This window comes from Dunckerocampus dactyliophorus, chromosome 11 (assembly GCF_027744805.1).
Source record: "Dunckerocampus dactyliophorus isolate RoL2022-P2 chromosome 11, RoL_Ddac_1.1, whole genome shotgun sequence".
Lineage (NCBI taxonomy): Eukaryota > Metazoa > Chordata > Actinopteri > Syngnathiformes > Syngnathidae > Dunckerocampus > Dunckerocampus dactyliophorus.
In genome coordinates this window covers 30,317,506-30,338,173 of record NC_072829.1, presented here as the reverse complement: position 1 = coordinate 30,338,173, position 20,668 = coordinate 30,317,506, and the positions used below count along the sequence as shown (strand labels likewise).

Sequence of the window (20,668 nt, the reverse complement as noted above, 5' to 3'; positions counted from 1 at the left end):
ATTAAAACGTTGTGGCTTCACCTCTGACCCCCGGCTAAATGTTTGTGTGAGGAGAGACCACGCGGCTCTGGGGTTGATTGTGTGTGTGTGTGTGTGGGGGGGGGGGGGGGGGGGGGCTTTGTGACACGCGGCGTGGACGTAGAGGAGGACTACGAATACGACGGACGAGACATGAGAGACGAGAGGACGTCGGACTTGAAAGACATAAAAGCAAACAAATGCATGTGAACAATGGAGAAACAATAAAGTTTTATTTAACGTTGTTTGAGCAGGCGGGCATCCAGGCAGGTCAGAGGTCAGCCAATCAGATTACATTATCAGCTAAAGCCAACAAACACAACCTCTCAGTGTGTGTGTGTGTGTCTGTGTTGAGTGACAAGCAGGAGGAGACATTTGCACACATGCCTTGGAATGGAGTTAGCAAGTGTGTGTGCAGGGTTAGCACATTATCAGTCTTGTGTGTGTGTGGTGGCTTTTTAAGGGTTAATAAAAGTACAAGTGCGGTGTGTTTCTTTAAGACTAGCATTACAGCAGGGGTGTCCAAACACATCAAAATGTATTGATCAGGGGAGGGGGCACTTTGCTACATTTTGTACATTAACTATGCTAACAGCAGCCACTGTAGGTCAATACTGTATGTGCTAAAACATCTTAGCTGTCTTATAGCTGTGTATTAGCGCATCTAATATTAGATCTTTTATGCCCATGTAATGGATGCCAGCCTGTGAGGCTGTGCGAGTGTATGCTGGTAAAACCTGTCCCTCACGCTGACAGTCCGGGCTTATAGTTGTGTGGTCAGCGCCCTCGCCTCCCATATTATGAAGGTCCTGTGTTCGAGCCCCGGTGCGGGCTGTTGCGAAACAGGGCCGGTTACACCCAGGGCCAAGAAAAAACAAGCTATGGGCCGCAAATGGCCTCCGAGCCGCATTTTGGACACCCCTGCTGTAAAAAGTTCAACTACTAGCATTGGTCACAATAAGCTAACAATAGGTTTGGGTCCTCATGGTTGTCAATCTGGACCACAGTCCACCTATTGGAGACCCCTGCTGATGTGTTGATGAATGTACAACCAAGACCAGCGCCACCTGCTGGTGCAGAGTGCTTCAAGCCTGTGGTTTTGCTTGTTTTGTCATGTCCCGCCCCCTCCTTACCCGACAGGACGTCCCGTCTGCGGCCTTCACCGCCGCCTCGCACTTCCTGCAGGAGAGGCCAAGGAGTCGCCGCGACCAGGAGGTGATGAAGTGGCGGGAAGTGCAGAGGTCAGAGGTGAGGACACAATCAGCGCCGGAGAACAATCGGAGAAAAGGTGAACGGGTTTGACGCCCCTGTCAACACGTGAAATAGTCATGTGACCTCACACAGCACTTTTACTCCTGTTAGCTCCTGCGATGAGGTGGCACTCAGGAACCGAAATATTTAGTATAAAGTACAAATGCTTTTCCTCTTCTCTCCTTTTCAAAGGTGAATCGCAACCACTGGAGTTAGCCCCCCCCCTTCCAACACGTAGCCAAGATGGCGACCATTGAAGCTGATTAGCATCCATCACTTCACGCTCACAGTGAGGAGCACAACATGCTAGTATTACTATCTGATTAGTAGTCCCACGTGTGTCCGTCCACCAATCAGCTCCTTACTTCTCCCAATGGCCCCCGCGCTTTTAGTTGTGTTGTTCTTTTGCGTTTTTCTTGCCGGGTCTGTCCTCATTTTCAACCTTTTTACAGTATTATTTCTCCAAGGATCCGAGCCAAGCTTTTGATTGGGCTACCGATGCCATTAGCTGCCACACTGCATGAGAAAAATCCGTGATTTTTTAAAAATCTGACTGCAGATGTCATCAAATAACGTTTGTTTTCATTTCCACAGTACACAGCAACAGGCTACGTTGCGCCACGTGACGTACTTTGACCTAGTTTATAGTGCCACCTGGTGGCCACACTTGGTATCAACTAGGACGCGGTTCAATTGGCGAATGATCGCTTTTCAGGTATTATCGAAAAATGTTTATAAACGTTATTCGTGTTAGTTGGGCGCCATTTTCAGCCTGCAGTTGGTTCTTCATTGGCCCCCGGTATCTTGTAAAAATAAAAATGACACTAATTAGACAAAGCTGTTTTGTTCACATAGTTTAGCAGATATTGGATACAAAATGTATTTTTAACAAGAAATCCTCAACGTTTTAATATTTAATCAGACATGAAATCAACATTTTGCTTCCACAAACTTTCTAGGTTGAAATGTGCAACTAAATATCAAATTCATCATGAATGAACAAATGTCATTTTTGATGCTGAAAGAAGAATGACAAAGTTATTATTAGTAAAAAGTCAAATGGTGCAAGTGAGGTTTTGTGGCTGTGATGACGTCAATGATCTCCCCCAGCTTTGTCTTAGAAGAACTGGGATCTGTCCGACAGAGCCCGGCCCGATTCAGTCCGAGCTGATAGACAGCGCCACCTTGAGGCAGCCCAGCTCGTTGCCTCCGCTGCCCAGAACCCCCTGAACGCGGTAGTCCCCATTGGTGAGCCAGGAAGGGAGGTCCATGTAGGGCAGGAAGAAGTCCGACTGGGGCAGCGAGTACGAGCCCTTGACGGAACACAACGACATTCCTCTAATATCTGTAGGAACGTAAAACATGACAGTAAAAGAAAGCAGCGCCACTCACAGACTGGAAGGGGCATCGGCAGGGCAGTCCGTACGTGTGCAGAGGTTCTGGACAGTCGTGTCCGGGCGGGATCAGCTGGTTCAAAACATCACAGGCGTCTGGATAATGACAGCTTCCCACCTCCTCCAAACACGGAACCTTCACCCAAAATCCTCCTACCTCCCTCTCCATTGTCACGTTGACCTGACAAGCAAACGACACGCGTCCTACCTTAGTACACTTCAATAAGTACACTGTGTACCTGAGTGCGCACTTTTTGACAGTTTAGTACTGTCCCAAATTCATTAGTGCCATTTTACACTTACTGCAAATCTCTCTTTATGTTAATGAATAGCGACCACTGGAGGTAGCCCCTCCCCTTCCGCTACACAGCCAAGATGGCAGCTACTGAGGGAGCTAAGCGTCCATCACTGCACACTCACCATTTGGAGCGGAGCAGCCGTGTACCGACAGTGCAGCACTGATGGAGCTCCCGCACTATATCACGGATTTTCCAAAAAAATGAACAAATGGTCGCTGTTTCGTTGTTGAATACAGCCTATTATTAGTACAACAAATGCATATTTATGCTAATTGGACGCAATCTTGGTCTAAATGAAGTATTTTCAAGCATAAAAATGAACTAAAATACAAATGCAAGGCAGATGAAACGTTCTACAGTGGACGCCCCTACAACGTAAATAATCCGTTCCAAGAACCTTTATGTTAGGGATTTTATGTTATACGAAGCGTAAAACACATGTAAATAGCCTAATCCGTTCCAAACTCACCCCTTTGGGCCTTCAAAATATTCAAAGTCCACCAAATATGGTGGGAAAATATAAGAAAACAGCATAAACACAGTAGAGTAACATTCCAATATAAAATAAGGTAAATAAGGTGTAATGGTCGATGGGGAACGGCCGTATAGTCTAGCAACATCACTTCATTTCATACCACCGTCATGCTTCTGGATCATTTCCTGCTAACTTTAACACAAAGAAAAGCAAACAAATTAAAAAGAGATTTCAATGCATGCCAACTAGTTTAAAGGTGACTACGATGAGGGAGCAGCATATCTCTCATTAAAAAACCGACGCGCTGGATTAGTCAGCCAATGAGATGAGAGCGTAGGCGGTGCCCCGATAATCAGCCAATGAGATGAGAGCGTAGGCGGTGCCCCGATAATCTGCCAATGAGAGCATGAAGCGTCAGAATTTGTGGATAACTTCCTGCTTCCTTTCGATCGACAACTTTTCCCTTTTTTCTTACCCCTTACACTTGGTTTAGGGCCCATGACTATGCTCATTTTAACACAAATAAAAGTAAACAAATTAAGAAGAGATTTCAATGCATGCAAACTAGTTTAAGGGCGACTACGATGAGGAAGGGAGCTCGTATACAAACATGGACGCACTGGATAAGTCAGCCAATGAGATAAGAACGTAGGCGGTGCCACCATCATCAGCCAATGAGATGAGAGCGTAGGCAGTGCCCCGATCATCAGCCAATGAGATGAGAGCGTAGGCGGTGCCCCGATAATCAACTAATGAGAGCATGAAGCCAGAAGGCGTCACCAAGTGTACTGTTAGTCTCTCTGTCGCTTGCACGGACTTGACTCTTTACATTATATGGAATTCCTTACGTAATACGATGAGAAAAATGTACATAAATTCTTTACGTTCAGTGGAATTTACGTAAAAGGAGGTTTACGTTATGCGAGGTACTACTGTACTTGTGGGCGTAGTATTCTACACCAGCCACTAGGTGTCGCCAGAACAGGCAGTTATTGTAGGCTTAAATGATCTTGCACAAAAACATAACAATTATCGTAATACCAACATGGGCCAAACACACAACAAGCTCAAACACCTTGGAACCTCCGACATCACTTCCTGTCCACCTCCGCAGGGAACATGGAACACCTAAAATGGCTTATTTATTCTTATTATGGCTACAATATTGGGTAATAGGAGTGTAAAGGAGACTACAGGGGTGTTATTTCATGCCTAGATGGCTCTAATTATGTTAAAGTGTATTTAGGTGGTGGTTAACAGGTTTTTGTTTCTTATAGGTCTTATTTTCTCCTATTATGTCTACTATATTGGGTAATAGGAGTGTAAAGGTGAATATAGGGGTGGTTTTTCATGTCTAGAGGGCTCTAACGATGTTAAAAAGTCTATTTAGAAGGTGGTAAACACGTGTTTAATTCCATAAGTACACAAGTGCACCAAGTGAGTGACAGCTACGGGCACCAAGTCAAGTCACATGACTGGTCAAAGTGTTTTGTGAGTGACTGTGTTGACTGTCAGTCACTTCCTGTGTCACATGGCTGCTTACAGCAGGTGTGGTGTCACATGATTCTCCGGTCATTAAAAACATGACAGACCATGGCAACCTGGCACTTACAAGGTGCTTTTATGTTCCTAACAACAAATGGAACACTTCCATCAGTACATTTCCTAAGTGTGAAGTGCTGTTCAGAAATGACCAAAGTTAAAAGGTGAATTGCCACCACTCCCGTGGGGTGGGGACTATTGAGGCTGGTAAATAACTTCTCAGTGTGGGCACACTCATGCACTCAAAAGACTAAATGTAAGTGTGCAAGTGCACATGGCTTGCTGAGTGCACAATAAGTCACGTTGCTTATCTGCATGATGATGATGTTGAGGTGTAGTCAACTTTTGTGGTCACCTTGTGAAAAGGTTACGGGGGTCATTACGTCCATTGGTAAGTAGTAAAGATGTCATTTGATTACTTTATTTCCATTCATAATACGTTATATGGATGTTATTTGATAACAGCTACTGAGGTTTGGTCAGACTGACTTTATGAGGTGATTGTAGTGTGAAAGGCCAAGAAGAAGCAGCTAGGACTACAGGAAGTGGTCCAAGCACTTCCCACTCACGCTGAGAGGAGCACCGAGGTCCACAGACGTCGACCCCGAGGCGGACGCTGTCAGACGACCTGGGATGGTTATGGGATCAGGTGACAAGCTGAGCGTCTTCATCACGGCTGCGGCATCCGGCTTCCCGCAGTTCTTCCAGTCGAAGCCCAGCAGCTAAACACGTTCACCGGAAAAAAATCAAAGGTCACCTTTCCTTCGTCTTAATGCGGTTTGCTCCAGACACTTACCACTTCAGTAGGTACACACTTATTATTCTCGACTGGATCATTTTAACATATTTCTTTTATTTTCACCACCTTATTTGGCTACATTAGAGGGTATTTAGCACAATAATAGCATGTAGTTACATGACTAGACAGCAAAATGTCATTCATGACAGCAACACAAACATTTACGTCTTTAGCTTTATTGTCATTGTTACACAGAACATTACAAAGTAATTGTCTACAGTAAACACTTTTATTTACTTTCACAGTAAACTTACCTTTCCTTTGTTGCACAGTATACGAGTAAACACGTACCTTTACTTTGTTGACTCTCCTCCAGCTCAGCTGACTTCCGGTGGCTGGAGTGAAAACAAAAGCTGCCATCAGGCTGAGAGTGAGAGCAAACAGTACGGTCGCGTCCATGTCGGAGGGGACAAAGAGGGGACAACTCTGAAAGCGTGCGAAGGGAGGCGAACTACACTGTGCGCCTTTCGTCGCCGCTCTTTTGTTACTTCCGCCTTTGATGTCACGACGCAGCAGTGCGTCATACGACGTCGTTAAATGTGATTATTTTAGTTAAAAAGACAATAACGTGCTCTAACCTTGACGTCCACATGTCAAAATATTTGATTGTTTTATACACACAATCGATTAAAATTGTAAATATAAGACCGCTCGAGAGGAAATGCCGTGTTTGCACACGAGCACCTCTAGATGTCGCTGTACGACAGCTTTCTGTACAGAACACAAACAAAACTGTTTCTAATTCTAATTCGAATGTTTTAAAAATGGTCCCAACCTGGCACCCACATTTCCCTATGGTCACCCTATTTTATTATTATACTTATTATACTTATTATACACAAATACACATAATTACATGTCCCGGGTGCATATTTTAGATGAGTTATCATTGTATTATTAAGGAAATAAGTACGAACGTGATACAATTGGCTAGCTGGCTTACTCAGTTGGTAGCATCGCAGGCTATGGTGCAGAGGATTGGGGTTCAAATCCCGGTCACGGTGGTCTAGTGGTTAGAACGTTGGCCGTAACAGCCTGGAGATCGGGAAGATTCTCCCTTGGGCATTTCTGTGTGGAGTTTGCATGTTCTCCCCGTGTGCGCGTGGGTTTTCTCTGGGTACTCTGGTTTCCTCCCACATTCTACATGCAGGTGAGGTTAATTGGTGACTCTAAATTGTCCGTAGGTATGAATGTGAGTGTGAATGGTTATGTATGTCTATGTCTATCTGCTGGCGACCAGTCCAGGGTGTACCCTGCCTGCCGAAGTAAGCTGGGATAGGCTCCAGCATGCCCCCGCGACCCTAATGAGGAGAAGCGGTATAGAAAATGGATGGGTGATACAATTGCACTAAAGACCACAACAGCAAATATTCATTCCCTTGTAAGTGAGTATACGAATGAGGAAGAATGAAGGAACTAAAATATTGCGCAATTGCTTTTGAACCGTCTATTAGAGCAATTAATAGACGGACAAGTTTTCAATGCAGTTTCTGGACTCTGCTCACCATCATGGCGGCCAAACCCGCGCAGGGCATAATACGGAAGTGGATGCCGATCGTCACCCATGTTTTAACTCTACACTCCTTGGTTTACCTGCCCACTCGTGCTGCTACAGAGAGCTTTCCATATTAAGATTTAGCTGAATCACGCTTCATAATTTAATTGAGTGTACCATCCGGGTACCGGCGGTGTACTTGGCAGGCAAAACGCAAGTGCTAAGTGTAAGGAGGTAATTGCGCCAATTGAGGCACAGACGTTTTATTTAAGAAGCAAGGCATCCAAATGAGTAGGGAAGAGGAAGCTGATGCGGCATTGAGGATGAAGATGAGGAAGGTGGGGCTGAGGGGGTCCAGATGATGCTGTTAGAAGAGGGAGGGGTGGTGGCAGGGGGAGGGGTGTGTGCCTCGCCGGTTGCAGCGGTCCACAGACACTCTCCATCTTCCGCACAAATGACTGCTTCCGGACCGGCAGAACCCAACTGATTAGAATCCGTTTGCACGTGAAGCGGAAGCGCTTGGACGACAAGGGTAAGAAGAAGAAAGAAGCTAAAAGCTAACCTGCTCGTCATCATGGACGAGCACAAGGACGCGCACATGCACACGGAGGTAAGGAAGCATTCATTCATACATGTTTAGGATTTACACTTATCACACGTGCACACACGCAATTGATTATTTGTGATTAGATATGGATATTTTTTTTTGTAAATGACCCCCCCCCCCGAAATGCGCCCCACCGTATGTCCCACAACAGCAGCAAAGAAGTATACATAGTAGACTAATAATATGACTATAGTATGTATGTATCGTGTGTATGTGTGTACTACATTGGCTTTAGCAGCTGGGGATCATCAATTGTAGTGCCTTGTAGGTGCCGCCTCCTTAAAATGCTCACTGGCGCCCCCTGTGGCATGTGGTAGGATGGCTTTATTGTCGCTTGGACTCTATTAGAATGGTACAAGAAGCGCGTGCCGGGCTAATATTAGCGGCTAGCGCGCGGTTCTGCAGGTAGCCTTGTCCCAAAAAGTGGGACAAAGTGGGGAGGTGGTGTCACCTCGCCATGTTGCTGTCAGCTTTGTGTAGCATCTCACACGCAACTGGAGGACTCCAGCAGGAAGCACTGAGGTCAACGTGATGCTTTTGGTGTGAAGATGAAGATGAAGATGAAGATGAGGAAGGACGAAAGGTGGCTTGATGGACAGACTGATGTATGCAATACCAGGACTGACCTGTGAGAGGCAGCGATGTGCTGTGTTGCACTTTTTGCTGGACAAAAAAACACAGGAGGCAGAAGAAGACGCTAAGCTAGCTGCTAGCTTACCTGCTAACGCCTCACAACTGCTTTGAATTTCTTGGTGGTTTTCACGGCACACAAATACTTGGTTCTTGACCAACAAATCTCCTTACCATGACAAAATGTGTAGTATACTCATGTATAACATGTAGAACGTGTTCTGTGTCGTATATTGTACACACTCATGTGACTAGAGACACTTTTTAGGGCCTGTTTTGTCCTCTAGCCTCAAAACCTCTTAACACGATATTTAACACTAATTAACAATATGTAAAATATTTAACACAAGTTAACAATGTTTAACACGAGTTAATGAAGTTTAACGTGAGTTAGCAATGTTTAACACAAATTAATATTTAACCTACCAATATTTAAAGTGAGTTAACAGTGTTTAACGATAGTTAATGTTGAACACTTAATGTTGTTACACAACGTGGTGTAATGTTGTGTAACGTTTAACCTTGTGTAATATAGCATGGTGTAACGTGGTGAAAGGTTGATTAATGTTGTGAAACTGGTGTCCACAGTGCAGCAGGCTGACGGAGGAGAGAGACGAGGCCGAGAGACAACTCAAACACATCAAGAGAGGTTAGTGCTGCCCTCCTCACCTCCTTGCTGGCATGCTAAGCTAACTGTGTCACACACACACACACTTTCACGTTAAGAGACAAGTTGGCTTCTATAATGGCCTTCAATTCACGTCAGTGCCGACGTTAAAATATTATATTAGATATGTTCCTTCATCTTTCCTTCTTTCATGTATTCATCCTTCATGCATTCATGTATTCAGGCTGTGCTGCTCTCTCATGTTATTGCTGTGAATTATTCACCACTTCCATATGAATTATTCATGTTCACTACCATCGTGTCAGCTGCATTGTTGCACACTTGCATACTTACACTTGCTATTCTTTTCAGTGCACTTGCATACTTGCATTTAGTCTTTTCAGTGCACTTGCCTACTTACATTCAGTCTTCTTTTCAGTGCACTTGCATACTTACACTTATTATTCTTTGAGTGCACTTGCATACTTACAGTACACTTAGTATTGTGAGTGGACTTGTGTACTTACACTTAGTCTCTTCAGTGCACTTGCCTATTTACATGTAGTCTTAAAAGCACTTGCCTACTTATGCTTAGTCTTTTAAGTGTACTTCACTACTTACAGTTAGTCTTTAGAGTACGCGCTTGCGTACTTACACTTAGTCTTTTAAGTGCATAAGTACTTACACTTAGACTTTTGGGTGCACTTGCATGCTTACACTTAGTCTTTTGAGTGCATAAGTGTGTCAGTACCAGGATGTTGTAGTCCAAACAATGCAAATGGTGAGCGTTCAGTGATGGATACTTCCCACCCTCAATAGTGGCCATCTTGGCTGCGTAGCGGAAGGGGAGGGGCATGAGGTTGGAAGTTTGGGAAGCTGCACTGACAGTGATGTGTGTTTTGGTTGTCATGGCAACCATACCTGAATGTTATGAACAACTACAATCTTTTTTTTTTTTTTTAAACACGTGAATATGTACACTGCGTACTTCATTTATGAGTGTGTAGTGCTGTCCCACATCCAATACTGTCATTGTGTACTTGGCAGATAATAGTGGTAGTAATAACTACGAATTACTTTGTGTGTGTGTCAGTGTCACAGATGGTGATTGATGAGGTCAGCGTCCTGCAGACACAGCTGGAGATTGAGAAGTCGTGTCGGGAGAACGCTGAGGCGCTCGCCACCAAGGTCCGCCTCCGTAATCCTCGGTGGGGAGGAGATTAGCATGCTAGCTAGTGCTCGGCATGAGTCAGCTCAATGTGTCTCGCCCTCTGTGCTGACTCGTTTACATTCATGCATTCACCGTCGAAAAAGCCGAGCGGTGTGCTGAGAGATGATGTCACCTCAGACATCACAACATATCATAGGCGTGCCCCGTTGGTATCATTGCGCTGGCACGTCCTGAATGATTTCAAACATTTTAATTGACGGCAAAGCCTGACATCATGTTGATTGACACCTCTGATGCCCCACCCACTGCCAGCTGAACTGCGAGAACAGGAAGCTGAAGTACCTGGGCTTGTCGTCGCGGCCGTGTTTGGACGAGCTCCTCCCCAGCATCTCCGACCGCATGGCCGTGGAAGCCGACGGCGAGCCGCCGCAGGACGGCGCCGACGCCTTGGAACGCTACCAGCAGCAGGTCAAAGGTAACACCACAGCACTTCCGGAACACGCCCCCCACTCCTCCGGGAAGACTACTTCTTCCACACCAAACTCCTCCAACCGTGCCTTTATGGGAACGCTCATGATCATCCTGTATCGTTATCTTAACGGCTGTTTTATTGATTCTAAAAATAGAAATAAACAACAATTGAAGAAAGCAGTCGTCATTTTACAAGAATAAAACTGAAATATTAGGAAAATAAGTCCAAATATTACAAGCAAAAAGTCATAATTTTTACAAGAATAAAGTCCTAATATTATGAGGGGAAAAACATAAGTATTATTAAAATAACAAATCAAATTATAAATACATCAAAAATGAAAGTAGAAATATTTTTTTTAAAGATTTTCTAAAGTCGTCATATAAGAAACTAAACAAAAAATAAAGTTGCGAAAAAGTGATATTACAAGAATAAAGTCATATTATGAGAAAAAAATTGTAAATTTCATGAGAATAAAGTCGAAAAAAAACATAATTGTTCAAATAAAATGTTTTAATAATATATATTATAAATTAAATCTCTAAAGTTTAAATACTTGTTTAAAAAAAGACATTATTTTCTAAAGTCATCATATGGGAAACAAAAAAGTGGAAATTTTTGGAAAATTAAGTTGTGAAAAAGTTATATTACAACAATAAAGTTTTTCCTCAATAAAATATGAGAACAATCATAACATGACAAAAAATGAACATGTAAATATTGAAATATTTGCATATTTAAATAAACAGAAATGGGGAAAAAAGTGTAATTCAGGCCAAAATAATAAAACATGTTTTTTGGGGGTGAAATGTGTTTAACTTGTTAGCATGTGTCGCTGTACAAAATATCAAACTTTCATTTTTCACTACTGGAAAACGTTTGGACACCCCTGGTGTATAGCAAGAACATGCACGTGTGTGTGTGTGTGTGTGTGTGTGTGTGTGTGTGTTCAGAGCTGAGGGACGCGGTGAGCAGCTTGTTGGAGGAGAAGAAGAACTTCCTGTGTGAAATTCACGAGCAGCAGAGAACACTGGAGGAGCTGACCACTCAGGTGATCTTCTTCTTCTTCCTCATCATCAACTCTTTCTATGAGTTGAGGTGAAGAAGATGATGTTGTTTGTGCGCCAGACACAACGAGATGAGCAGCGAATGAAGGAGCTTGGAGACACGGTGGAACAGCAACGTCAAACCATCAAGAGGTTCAACAGAGGCGAGCACGCATCCAAACACCCCCTGCATGAATAATCAAGTTATGTGTTGGGCAATAACGGCATCCCTGGTGTCCTCCACACACACGCAGTGTCCATGATGGCCACGCAGGCGTACGAGGGCATGAAGGAACAGCTGGACTTGGAGCAGAACCTCCGAGTCCAAGCTGAGACGTACGCACACGAGGTGGGAAAACAGGAAGTCACTTTTACAGCAAAAACTACACTTCCTCACTGCTCTGAGAACCCCATCCCAACATACAGTATGCCTAATGTATATACTGTAGTAATGCTTGTACACACTCTACCTTATACATCATTCATTCATTCACAACAAGTAAACAATACAGCCAATATTCATCCATCCACCTTCCGCTTATCCAAGGTCGGGTTGCGGGGAGACATGGTCTCTCCTGTGTCCTGGGTCTTCCCCGAGGGCTGTAGGTGTGAATTGGCAGCCACGTTTATGTCAGACTAGCCAAGGGCAGCTGTGGATACAGATGTAGATTACCATGACTGCTGTGTGACTGAGGAGTGAAGGAATTGACAAAGGGCCGCCCTGGGTTGTCATGGGCACCGCTGAGGACTACAAAAAGGCCAGATATGACCTGAGGAGGTCCATACGAGAGGCCAAAAGACAGTACAGACAGAAGCTGGAGGGCTACTATTCCACCTCAGACCCTCGGCGCATGTGGGCGGGGCTCCAGCACATCACAGACTATCGACAGCGGAGTAGCGTAGCCACGTCCAGCCAAACCACACTTCCAGATGAGCTGAACGAGTTCTATGCCCGCTTTGACACCCAAACTCCTGATGAGCAGAGAGGGTGGCTGAACCTGGGGAGCACACAGGACTCACCTCTCATGGTGACATCAGCTGATGTGCGCAGGGTTCTGAACAAAACAAACCCACGAAAAGCAGCAGGCCCAGACAACATCTCAGGACGTGCACTTCGGGTTTGCTCATCAGAGCTAGCTGATGTGCTTGCTGACATATTTAACCTGTCGCTTGCACAAGCATCTGTACCGACCTGCTTTAAGTCCACCACCATAGTGCCCGTACCCAAGAAGAGCAACGTGACCTGCTTGAATGACTATCGCCCTATAGCACTCACTCCTATTGTTATGAAGTGCTTTGAAAGATTAGTCATGACCCACATCAAAAAGAGCATCCCGGCAACTGTGGACCCTCTACAGTTTGCATATTGCCAGAACCGGTCCACGGATGATGCAGTCAACACTGCCATCCACACAGCCCTTTCTCACCTACAGGGCCAGGACACATACGTCAGAATGCTATTTATAGACTATAGCTCTGCTTTTAATACAGTCAGCCCCCACAAACTCACAAATAAGCTCCTCACACTTGGCCTGTCACCCTCCCTCTGTAACTGGGTGTTTAACGTTCTAACAGGCAGGCCCCAGTCAGTCAGAGTCCACAATCGCACATCCAGCTCAAGAATTGTGAGCACTGGGACCCCACAGGGGTGTGTGCTGAGTCCACTCCTCTACACGCTCTTCACCTACGATTGCGTGGCCTCCCAGAACAACACCAGCATCATTAAATTTGCGGATGACACTACAGTCATCGGACTGATCACTGGTGGTGTTGAAACATCATACAGAAGAGAGGTGGCGGACCTCATAGCTTGGTGTCGTGATAACAATCTCCTTCTCAATACAGATAAGACTAAAGAGATGATCATCGACCCAAGAACAAGGGAAAAGGAGCCGCATAGACCCCTGTTTATTGATGAGACTGAGGTGGAGAGGGTGAAAACCTTCAAGTTCCTTGGCACACACATCAGCGAGGACCTCACCTGGTCTCACAACACCCAACAAATTCTGAAGAAGTCCCAAAGGAGACTGTACTTCCTGAGAAGACTGAGGAAATTTGGCATGTCCACCACAATCCTGAGTTGCTTCTACAGATGCACTATGGAAAGTGTCCTTACCGCCTCCATCACTGTTTGGTACGGTAACTGTACAACACGTGATAGGAAGGCACTCCAGCGGGTGATCAAGACCTCACAGAACATTGTTGGGGCAGCCCTCCCATCACTGCAAGACATTTATAAAACTAGAGTCCTACGAAGAACACACAACCTCATCAAGGACAGCACACATCCACAACACTCATTATTCACACTCCTACCGTCAGGCAGACGCTACAGGAGTTTGAAGTCCAGGACCACAAGGCTGGCAAACAGCTTTTACCCACAGGCCATCAGGCTTCTCAACGAAGCACTCGCACACGCCGCACGCAACACACGCACACACTCATAGCACTTTATTTATTTATTTATTTATATTGTTTATTTGTATTAATGTCTCTTCTGTTGTTGTTGCTTAATTTATTGGTATTTATGTTTCTTATGTTCTTATTCTTTTTCTTGTGTTTTCTTTCTTTTCTTGGGAGAATGAACAGAATAAGAATTTCATTGCATAGTTTAACTGCTGTTTTACTGTGCATATGACAATAAAACTCTTGAATCTGGTGGAGTCCAGCCCTCACTGGAAACGGGTGTGAGTCATTGCTGGCAATGTGAACCAAACTCACACAGGGAAAGAACAGCCCGAGTTAGGTGGTCCCGTACCCCCGTATTCCCGCAGTGCTCCCCACAGAATTCCTGGAGGAACACGGTGGAACGCCGCCAAGTCCACAAAACACATGTAGACTTGTTGGGCAAACTTGCATGCAGCCATCATGTCGTTAGCGTAACACAATTAGCGTTCACTCTTGCGTCATTGTTTGATGCCAGGCGCACACGCTAACGAGCGTGTGGCTGATTAACGAGACGTCCGGCGCGTGCTGCCCGCTGACCTGAAAAGTGAAAAGCCTGCAGGTTTGAGTCGCGCCGTAACAAAGCGTCTGCCCCGCAGATGTTGGTGAAGCAGAAGGAGGCCAAGCGCCAGAGCACACTCCTCCTGCAGAGCGCCGACCCCACCGTGCAGCTCCTCAGTGCGCTGGAGGAAGTCGCCGCCATCACCAAGACGCTGGAAGACGAGCGACTGCGGCATCAGCAGACAGTAAAGCAGCAGTCACCAAAACTCTACAAGACAGCTTGCTGTCCTCTTTCACGTGTGTAGGTGCGTCACCTGGAGGTCCAGCTGGACGGCAGCGGTGTGAAGAAGGAAGTGGAGGCTCTGCAGAGACAAGTGGAGCTGCTGGAGGATGAGAAGAAGGACTTGGAAGCAAGACTGGAGCAGACGGAGAAGGACAACCTTGACCTGCACAACAAACGTGCGTAGAAAACACAATCTGGCAGCCATGTTCTATGTTCTACACTCTATGTTCTTCTTTTATCTTCAGTGTTTTAGGCACATCAGAAAATATTATGGGACTAAAGTTAGAATTACTGCAACAAATTTGAAACATTTGGGGGCAGAAAACACAATAAGCTCGTAGTCTTATGAGGGCAAATGATGTCATTTTGCTCACACAGACTCAAAATGTATTGTTATTAAAGAGGACACTTTGGTTGGGGGGAAAAGTTCTAATGTTACAGGAATGAAATCAAAATATTACAGAAATAAAGTTAAATTACCAAAATTACAAGAACATTTTTAAATGTTTGGAAATTAATTTAAAGAAAGCAGCAAAAATGTGGAAAAAAGGAGCAAAGTGTGAAATTGTGTTTTTTCATCTATATGACAAAGCTGAGATGAAACTTATATATAAATATAACCATAGCTAGCATATCTACATGTGTCGCGTTCATTTTTCACCGTGTGGCCCCCACTGGGGGCGGCTGTGGCTCAGGAGGTGTCGGGCAGGTCGTCTGGAAACCGGAAGCACTCCAGTGCCATGAATGGAAGTCGATGTTTGGTGGTCGGAGAGGCCGTGGGCGCGAATTGGCAGCCACGTTTCCGTCAGGCTAGCCCAGGGCAGCTGTGACTACAGACGTAGTTTACCACCAATGGTGGATGAGTGATGGCTTTGCTTCATTGTGAAGCGCTTTGGGTGCCTTGAAAAGCACCATAACGTCTGATCCATCATCATTATCATTATTATTATTATTGTTATTGGAGGAAGTTGATTTGTTGTCATGTGATGCTTGATGGGTTGATGAAGGTGAGGAAGAGGAAGGCCAGCAGACGTGCAGCGTTGTTGTCTGCTACTAAGTGGGTCACATGACCAGATGCCAAAGACTGTGTAATGGCTGCGAGCTCTCACTCTGGTGTGAATAATTCAAGCAGAGAAGATGAAAAATCCATCAGTGACGGCAGGAAGGCGTCGGTGGTCACGAGACGAGCGCAGGAGACCGAAAAACACATTCTTCTGATTTATGACTTGAGGGGTCTGAGATGTTGCTGGTGTCCTCCCTCTTCTCCACAGTCCAGCAGCTGCAGAAGGTCGCCATGACGAGCAACACGCCGCCACCGCCTCCTCCCCCGGCTCCCGGCGCGGCCCCGCCCCCTGCACCTCTACCGCAACCGCCCCCGCCGCCTCCTCCACCACCTCCGCCCCCTCCTCCGCCTCCCCCATCCAGATGCAACCCCCTCAGGTGAGGAGCAGCAAACCTAATGAAGGTCAAAGTTAATTCCTCGGCTTGTCTCTGCTGCCCCCTGGTGGCCAACCGAAGCAGGTGTTGCCTCACAGAAGCCCCTTCTGGTGTCGTTTGTGCTCTCAGTTCTCTGATCGCCATCATGAGGAAGACGTCCAAAGGGTCCAAAGCATCTCTGAAGGTGGAGCAGCCGCCAGGTAACGCCTCCGCTTTCCCTCCAATCATGACCGTGCATGTCTGCTGAGGCTGTGTCGTGTGTGTCATCAGCGTCTGAGGGCGTGGACGACGTGAAGGTGAAAGCCGTCAACGAGATGATGGAGCGCATCAAGCACGGCGTGGTGCTGCGGCCCGTCAAGAGTCAGGACAGCAAGGTGACGACCCCCCCCCCCCCCCCCCCCCCCCCCCCGCTCCTTCCTGTCCAGCATTCCAACGTCACAAACCTCTGACCTCATTGTGTCTCCCCTGACTCCACCTCCATGCCCTTCATGGCCCTACAGAGACTTGCCGTCAAAGTGAGTGCCCGGAGTACACTTCTTCACCTCACACGCACTTACACACTTAAGGCTATGTCTCGATTAGTGTACTTCCATACTTACACACTTAGGCTATGTCTCCGTTGGTGCACTTCCATACTTACACACTTAAGGCTATGTGTCCGTTGGTGCACTTCCATACTTAGGGTAGACTTGGTCTTTTGAGTGCATGAGAAGTACAGTAAAATGAAGTATACTGTCTATACTCAGATGCTGCACCCAAAACACTCAAAATAGTGAGTGTGCAGTGATGGACACTTACCAGCCACTTGCTCACTGCCATGTCGGCTATGTAGCGGAAGGGGCGGTGCTAAGTAGAAATAACGGCGGCTGAGGAGTAACCCGTAGCAAAGAAAAGAAGGTAAATATCACGACTGTCATGTTTGGTGAGTGTACAGCGAGAGCACTCGAATGGATTTGAGACGGCACTACACTGCCAGGAAGTAATTACACAGTGAGCGCAGTATACTTATTGAAGTGTACTTCTGCAAGTACTCCATCGGAGACACAGCCGTAGATTGTTCCAAGTGGGGGGGCTGGTGATGAAATGAATGTGAATGAAAGGTGTGGGAATGTGCTGATACTTAGTTTACTACTACTACTACTACAATGATACTTTGTAAAAGTGCTTAGTTTCAATGACATACTGTGAGGTGTTTGTCGTCCAGCCGCCTCCAGCCAGCGAGGAGAAAGCTCAGGAGAGCGCCATGGACGAGCTCAAAGGCATGCTGGTAAGACCACACACACACACACACACACACACACACACACACACACACACGCTGCGGGAGTGCAATTAGAGGCGCTGTTGGGTCCGCAGGACACGGTGAAGAGGAGTCCCAGCCGAGGCTCCCAGGAGGTGGCACCATCACCAACGGGGAAGAAGGACAGCGAGCTGGAGGTCATCCTCAGACGTCGCCGTAACAAGGCGGGAGAGGCGGGTTCTGGAGGTAAAGCGAGGCCCAGATGGGCGTGAGTACCAGCACACGGGTCCAGTAGGTTCCAGTGAGATCACGCTGGCACTGTCATTGCTTTATTGATGTTTCCGTTCCAATTGACTCCAGCTGTGGTGCTGTTGTGGTGCTAAGTATTGGACCTGTCACCTCAAAGCTGATTGGACGCTGAAGTTAAAAGGCTTTTTTCTCTTCCCCCCCCCCCACACACACACACACACACACACACACTCCCCGTCAGACGAGCGCGACGGTCAAATGAGTCATGTGTCATCGTGCGACAGCTTGAACGGGCGGCGCGCCAGCACCGACTCCGGGAAAGATCCTGACGGGTCTGTCACCCCCTCCAACCCGACGGGCCCCAGGCTGGGCTCAGAGAGGCGGGGCTCCGGGCCGGGGCCCGTCATGGCCAGGAGGAGAAGCTCAGAGAAAGAGCCCCAAGTGGGCTCCTGGCAGGAGAGGAGGTCCGGCTGCTCCGTGTCCGATAAAGACCCCATGGACTCGCCGATCAGAAACGGCAGCGACCGCAACCGCAGGTGGACGACTGTGCCGTGTCCAGCGAATTGTTAACTCTGTTTGCAACTTTTGACTTTTCATATTGTCTCTTCCTCGCAGCGTGGACGAGGACACCGGCGCCCCCAAGACACCCGTCCAGTCCAACGGCGTCCACCGCAACGAGCACGGAGAAGATGCCATCATGAGCAATGACGACGACAGCCAGGGCGGCCTCTGAGAGGGGCGTGGTCAATGTGACATCTCAAACAATGCACCCGCTTTTTTTTTTTTTTTTTTTTTGAGTGACTTTTTGTTACTGCTAACCAATGACAACAGCCTGTTTGGTTACATGACTGACATGTGACACATGCATTCTAATTATTTTCACACAGCAGCTGACTGACTAACGGCTAGCATGGCTAGAAGTTAATGCTAACATTAAAACTCGCAATGTCGCCACCTGCTGGCCAATGGAAGTAATGCTGGGTTACATACATTTTGAATACAGGGTGTCCCCAAGCGTGGACATGCAATACACATCAAATGTCAAATAAAGTCACAATTAATAGTTAAAATAATATGAATACAAAATAATTAACATTCATATTTTAAATCAAATAAGAATTTAAAAATTTTAAATAATTATATGTAATTAACATGTTTTAAGTAAAATAAAATAAAAATCTAAAATAATTCTGTATAATAATATACATATGTATTTATATTGTATCATCTTTGCATTTTGCTCATGTGTCCATACTTTGGGGACACCCTGTAGTTTTATTCCCCACTTGGCAGCTTTTGCGAGGCCTTCAAAACAGAACTTGGCAAGTTACTGAGTCATGCGGGTGCACTGATGTTTGCGTCTTAGACTCATTTCTTTGCGTTCCACTCAACACATGCGTTTTCTCACGGATAAGTGCTGACTACGCGAGGTGAAGCTTATTATGCAACGACGACAACGCAAGTCCCCCGACGGCTGAAAGGCTTTGCTGGCTCCACATGAAGATTCTTCGGATCAGAGGTGCGGATCTTAAAGCAAACGAGGGAACTTGCTACTATTTGCACAGAAACAATTCCATTTTGTCCTCCAAGATTTCGACGTTTGTCCCGCGACAACACTGCACTTTTATTAACATTAGCATGAGACATGAGATATGTTGAAATAACAAACCATCATGTCTGACTGCAAAATAACATAACATCTCACTGACCACTTCAAAAGGCACGCGTGTACAAGAGAATGAGAGCCCCTGCTGGCCAACGCAAATCATAAAATGCATTATTTCTGAAGGTAGATTGTGTTGGGTCTCATTAGATGGAGTGCCTGATGTCTTGGCTACCTCTCCTCATTCACGCATTAAAGTCCGTCTGAATCCCAAGACTTCTTTTGTAAGAACGGATGTCTTCCACGCGTCTCGACAGGAGCTTTCCAGAGCCCCCATTAGCAATGGCACACAGGCAGCCTTTCTTTGATGCAATGTTAAGAGAATACGAGCCTGAGCGTTTAAACGTCCAATGAGAGCATTCAAGCTGCCGTGAAAGACCTGTTTTGCATATCCAGACCTTCTGGCTGCTCCCCCAGTTAGCAAGTTTGGGTGATTATTGATGTTGTGTGTGTGTTTGGGATAAACAGCATAGATATATTGGGTGTTAAAGGGTTTTTTAAAATATGAATTTTCATGTAACCACCACTTGAAATAAATTGCAATGCAAACTAAAATGTATGTTTTGAATTTCAAAGAGCAGTACCTGATGCTCACATCCATCCCAACACAATGCACAGCATTAGAAAAGTGTCCCAGCTTCCCCTGTGATGACCTTTAACCTGTCATTGCTGCCCTCTGGTGGCCATCGAGGAATTGTCGGAAATGGGGTATGGAAGAACTGGTTAAATTTTGCGGGTGATACGGATCACAATTTTTTTAAAGGACCCTTTAACATTGCGAGATGGAACCGATTTCGGCACTTGTGCATGTAACTCCACAAAAACGGTCAGAGTACTTGGGGAAAAAGTTTACAACAGTCTACAAAATATCAAAGACTGATCCAAAAATGTAGGGTTATTATTTTGGTGTGAATCACAATATGGGGGGAACCATAGACACAGACGCCGCATCGAGTGTGTTTGTCCACTGCTGCTACGGCAATGTCGCCGCCATATTGCATGTGTCAAGGCTGCGCTGTATAAATGACTACAAGTACATGTACT

At 46.0% G+C, this 20,668-nt stretch overlaps 2 protein-coding genes across 4 annotated transcripts; one reads left to right on the top strand and one right to left on the bottom strand.

The window, feature by feature from the left end:
- Nucleotides 1-2,170: 2,170 nt before the first annotated feature.
- LOC129189914 (ganglioside GM2 activator-like) lies at nt 2,171-6,279 on the bottom strand. The gene is made up of 4 exons (XM_054792101.1): nt 6,070-6,279; nt 5,549-5,701; nt 2,662-2,844; nt 2,171-2,582 (listed from the first exon to the last, which is right to left on the bottom strand). The coding sequence occupies exons 1-4, from the start codon at nt 6,175-6,177 to the stop codon at nt 2,427-2,429; spliced, it is 600 nt and encodes a 199-aa protein (XP_054648076.1). The 5' UTR covers nt 6,178-6,279; the 3' UTR covers nt 2,171-2,426.
- A 524-nt stretch (nt 6,280-6,803) lies between these two features.
- Nucleotides 6,804-20,631, top strand: shtn3 (shootin 3). Of its 3 annotated transcripts, XM_054792725.1 has the most exons (17): nt 7,047-7,883; nt 9,099-9,159; nt 10,211-10,305; nt 10,601-10,763; nt 11,714-11,811; nt 11,889-11,970; nt 12,061-12,155; nt 14,851-14,997; nt 15,058-15,211; nt 16,307-16,475; nt 16,602-16,672; nt 16,743-16,846; nt 16,973-16,987; nt 17,677-17,739; nt 17,829-17,958; nt 18,203-18,497; nt 18,577-20,628. In XM_054792725.1, the coding sequence occupies exons 1-17, from the start codon at nt 7,848-7,850 to the stop codon at nt 18,692-18,694; spliced, it is 1,896 nt and encodes a 631-aa protein (XP_054648700.1). In that variant the 5' UTR covers nt 7,047-7,847; the 3' UTR covers nt 18,695-20,628. The 3 variants fall into 3 exon arrangements, with proteins under 3 accessions (XP_054648701.1, XP_054648702.1, XP_054648700.1); XM_054792727.1 differs by lacking the exon at nt 10,211-10,305 and having other exon boundaries at nt 7,039-7,883; nt 18,577-20,630; XM_054792726.1 differs by lacking the exons at nt 11,889-11,970; nt 12,061-12,155 and having other exon boundaries at nt 6,804-7,883; nt 18,577-20,631.
- Nucleotides 20,632-20,668: the final 37 nt, after the last annotated feature.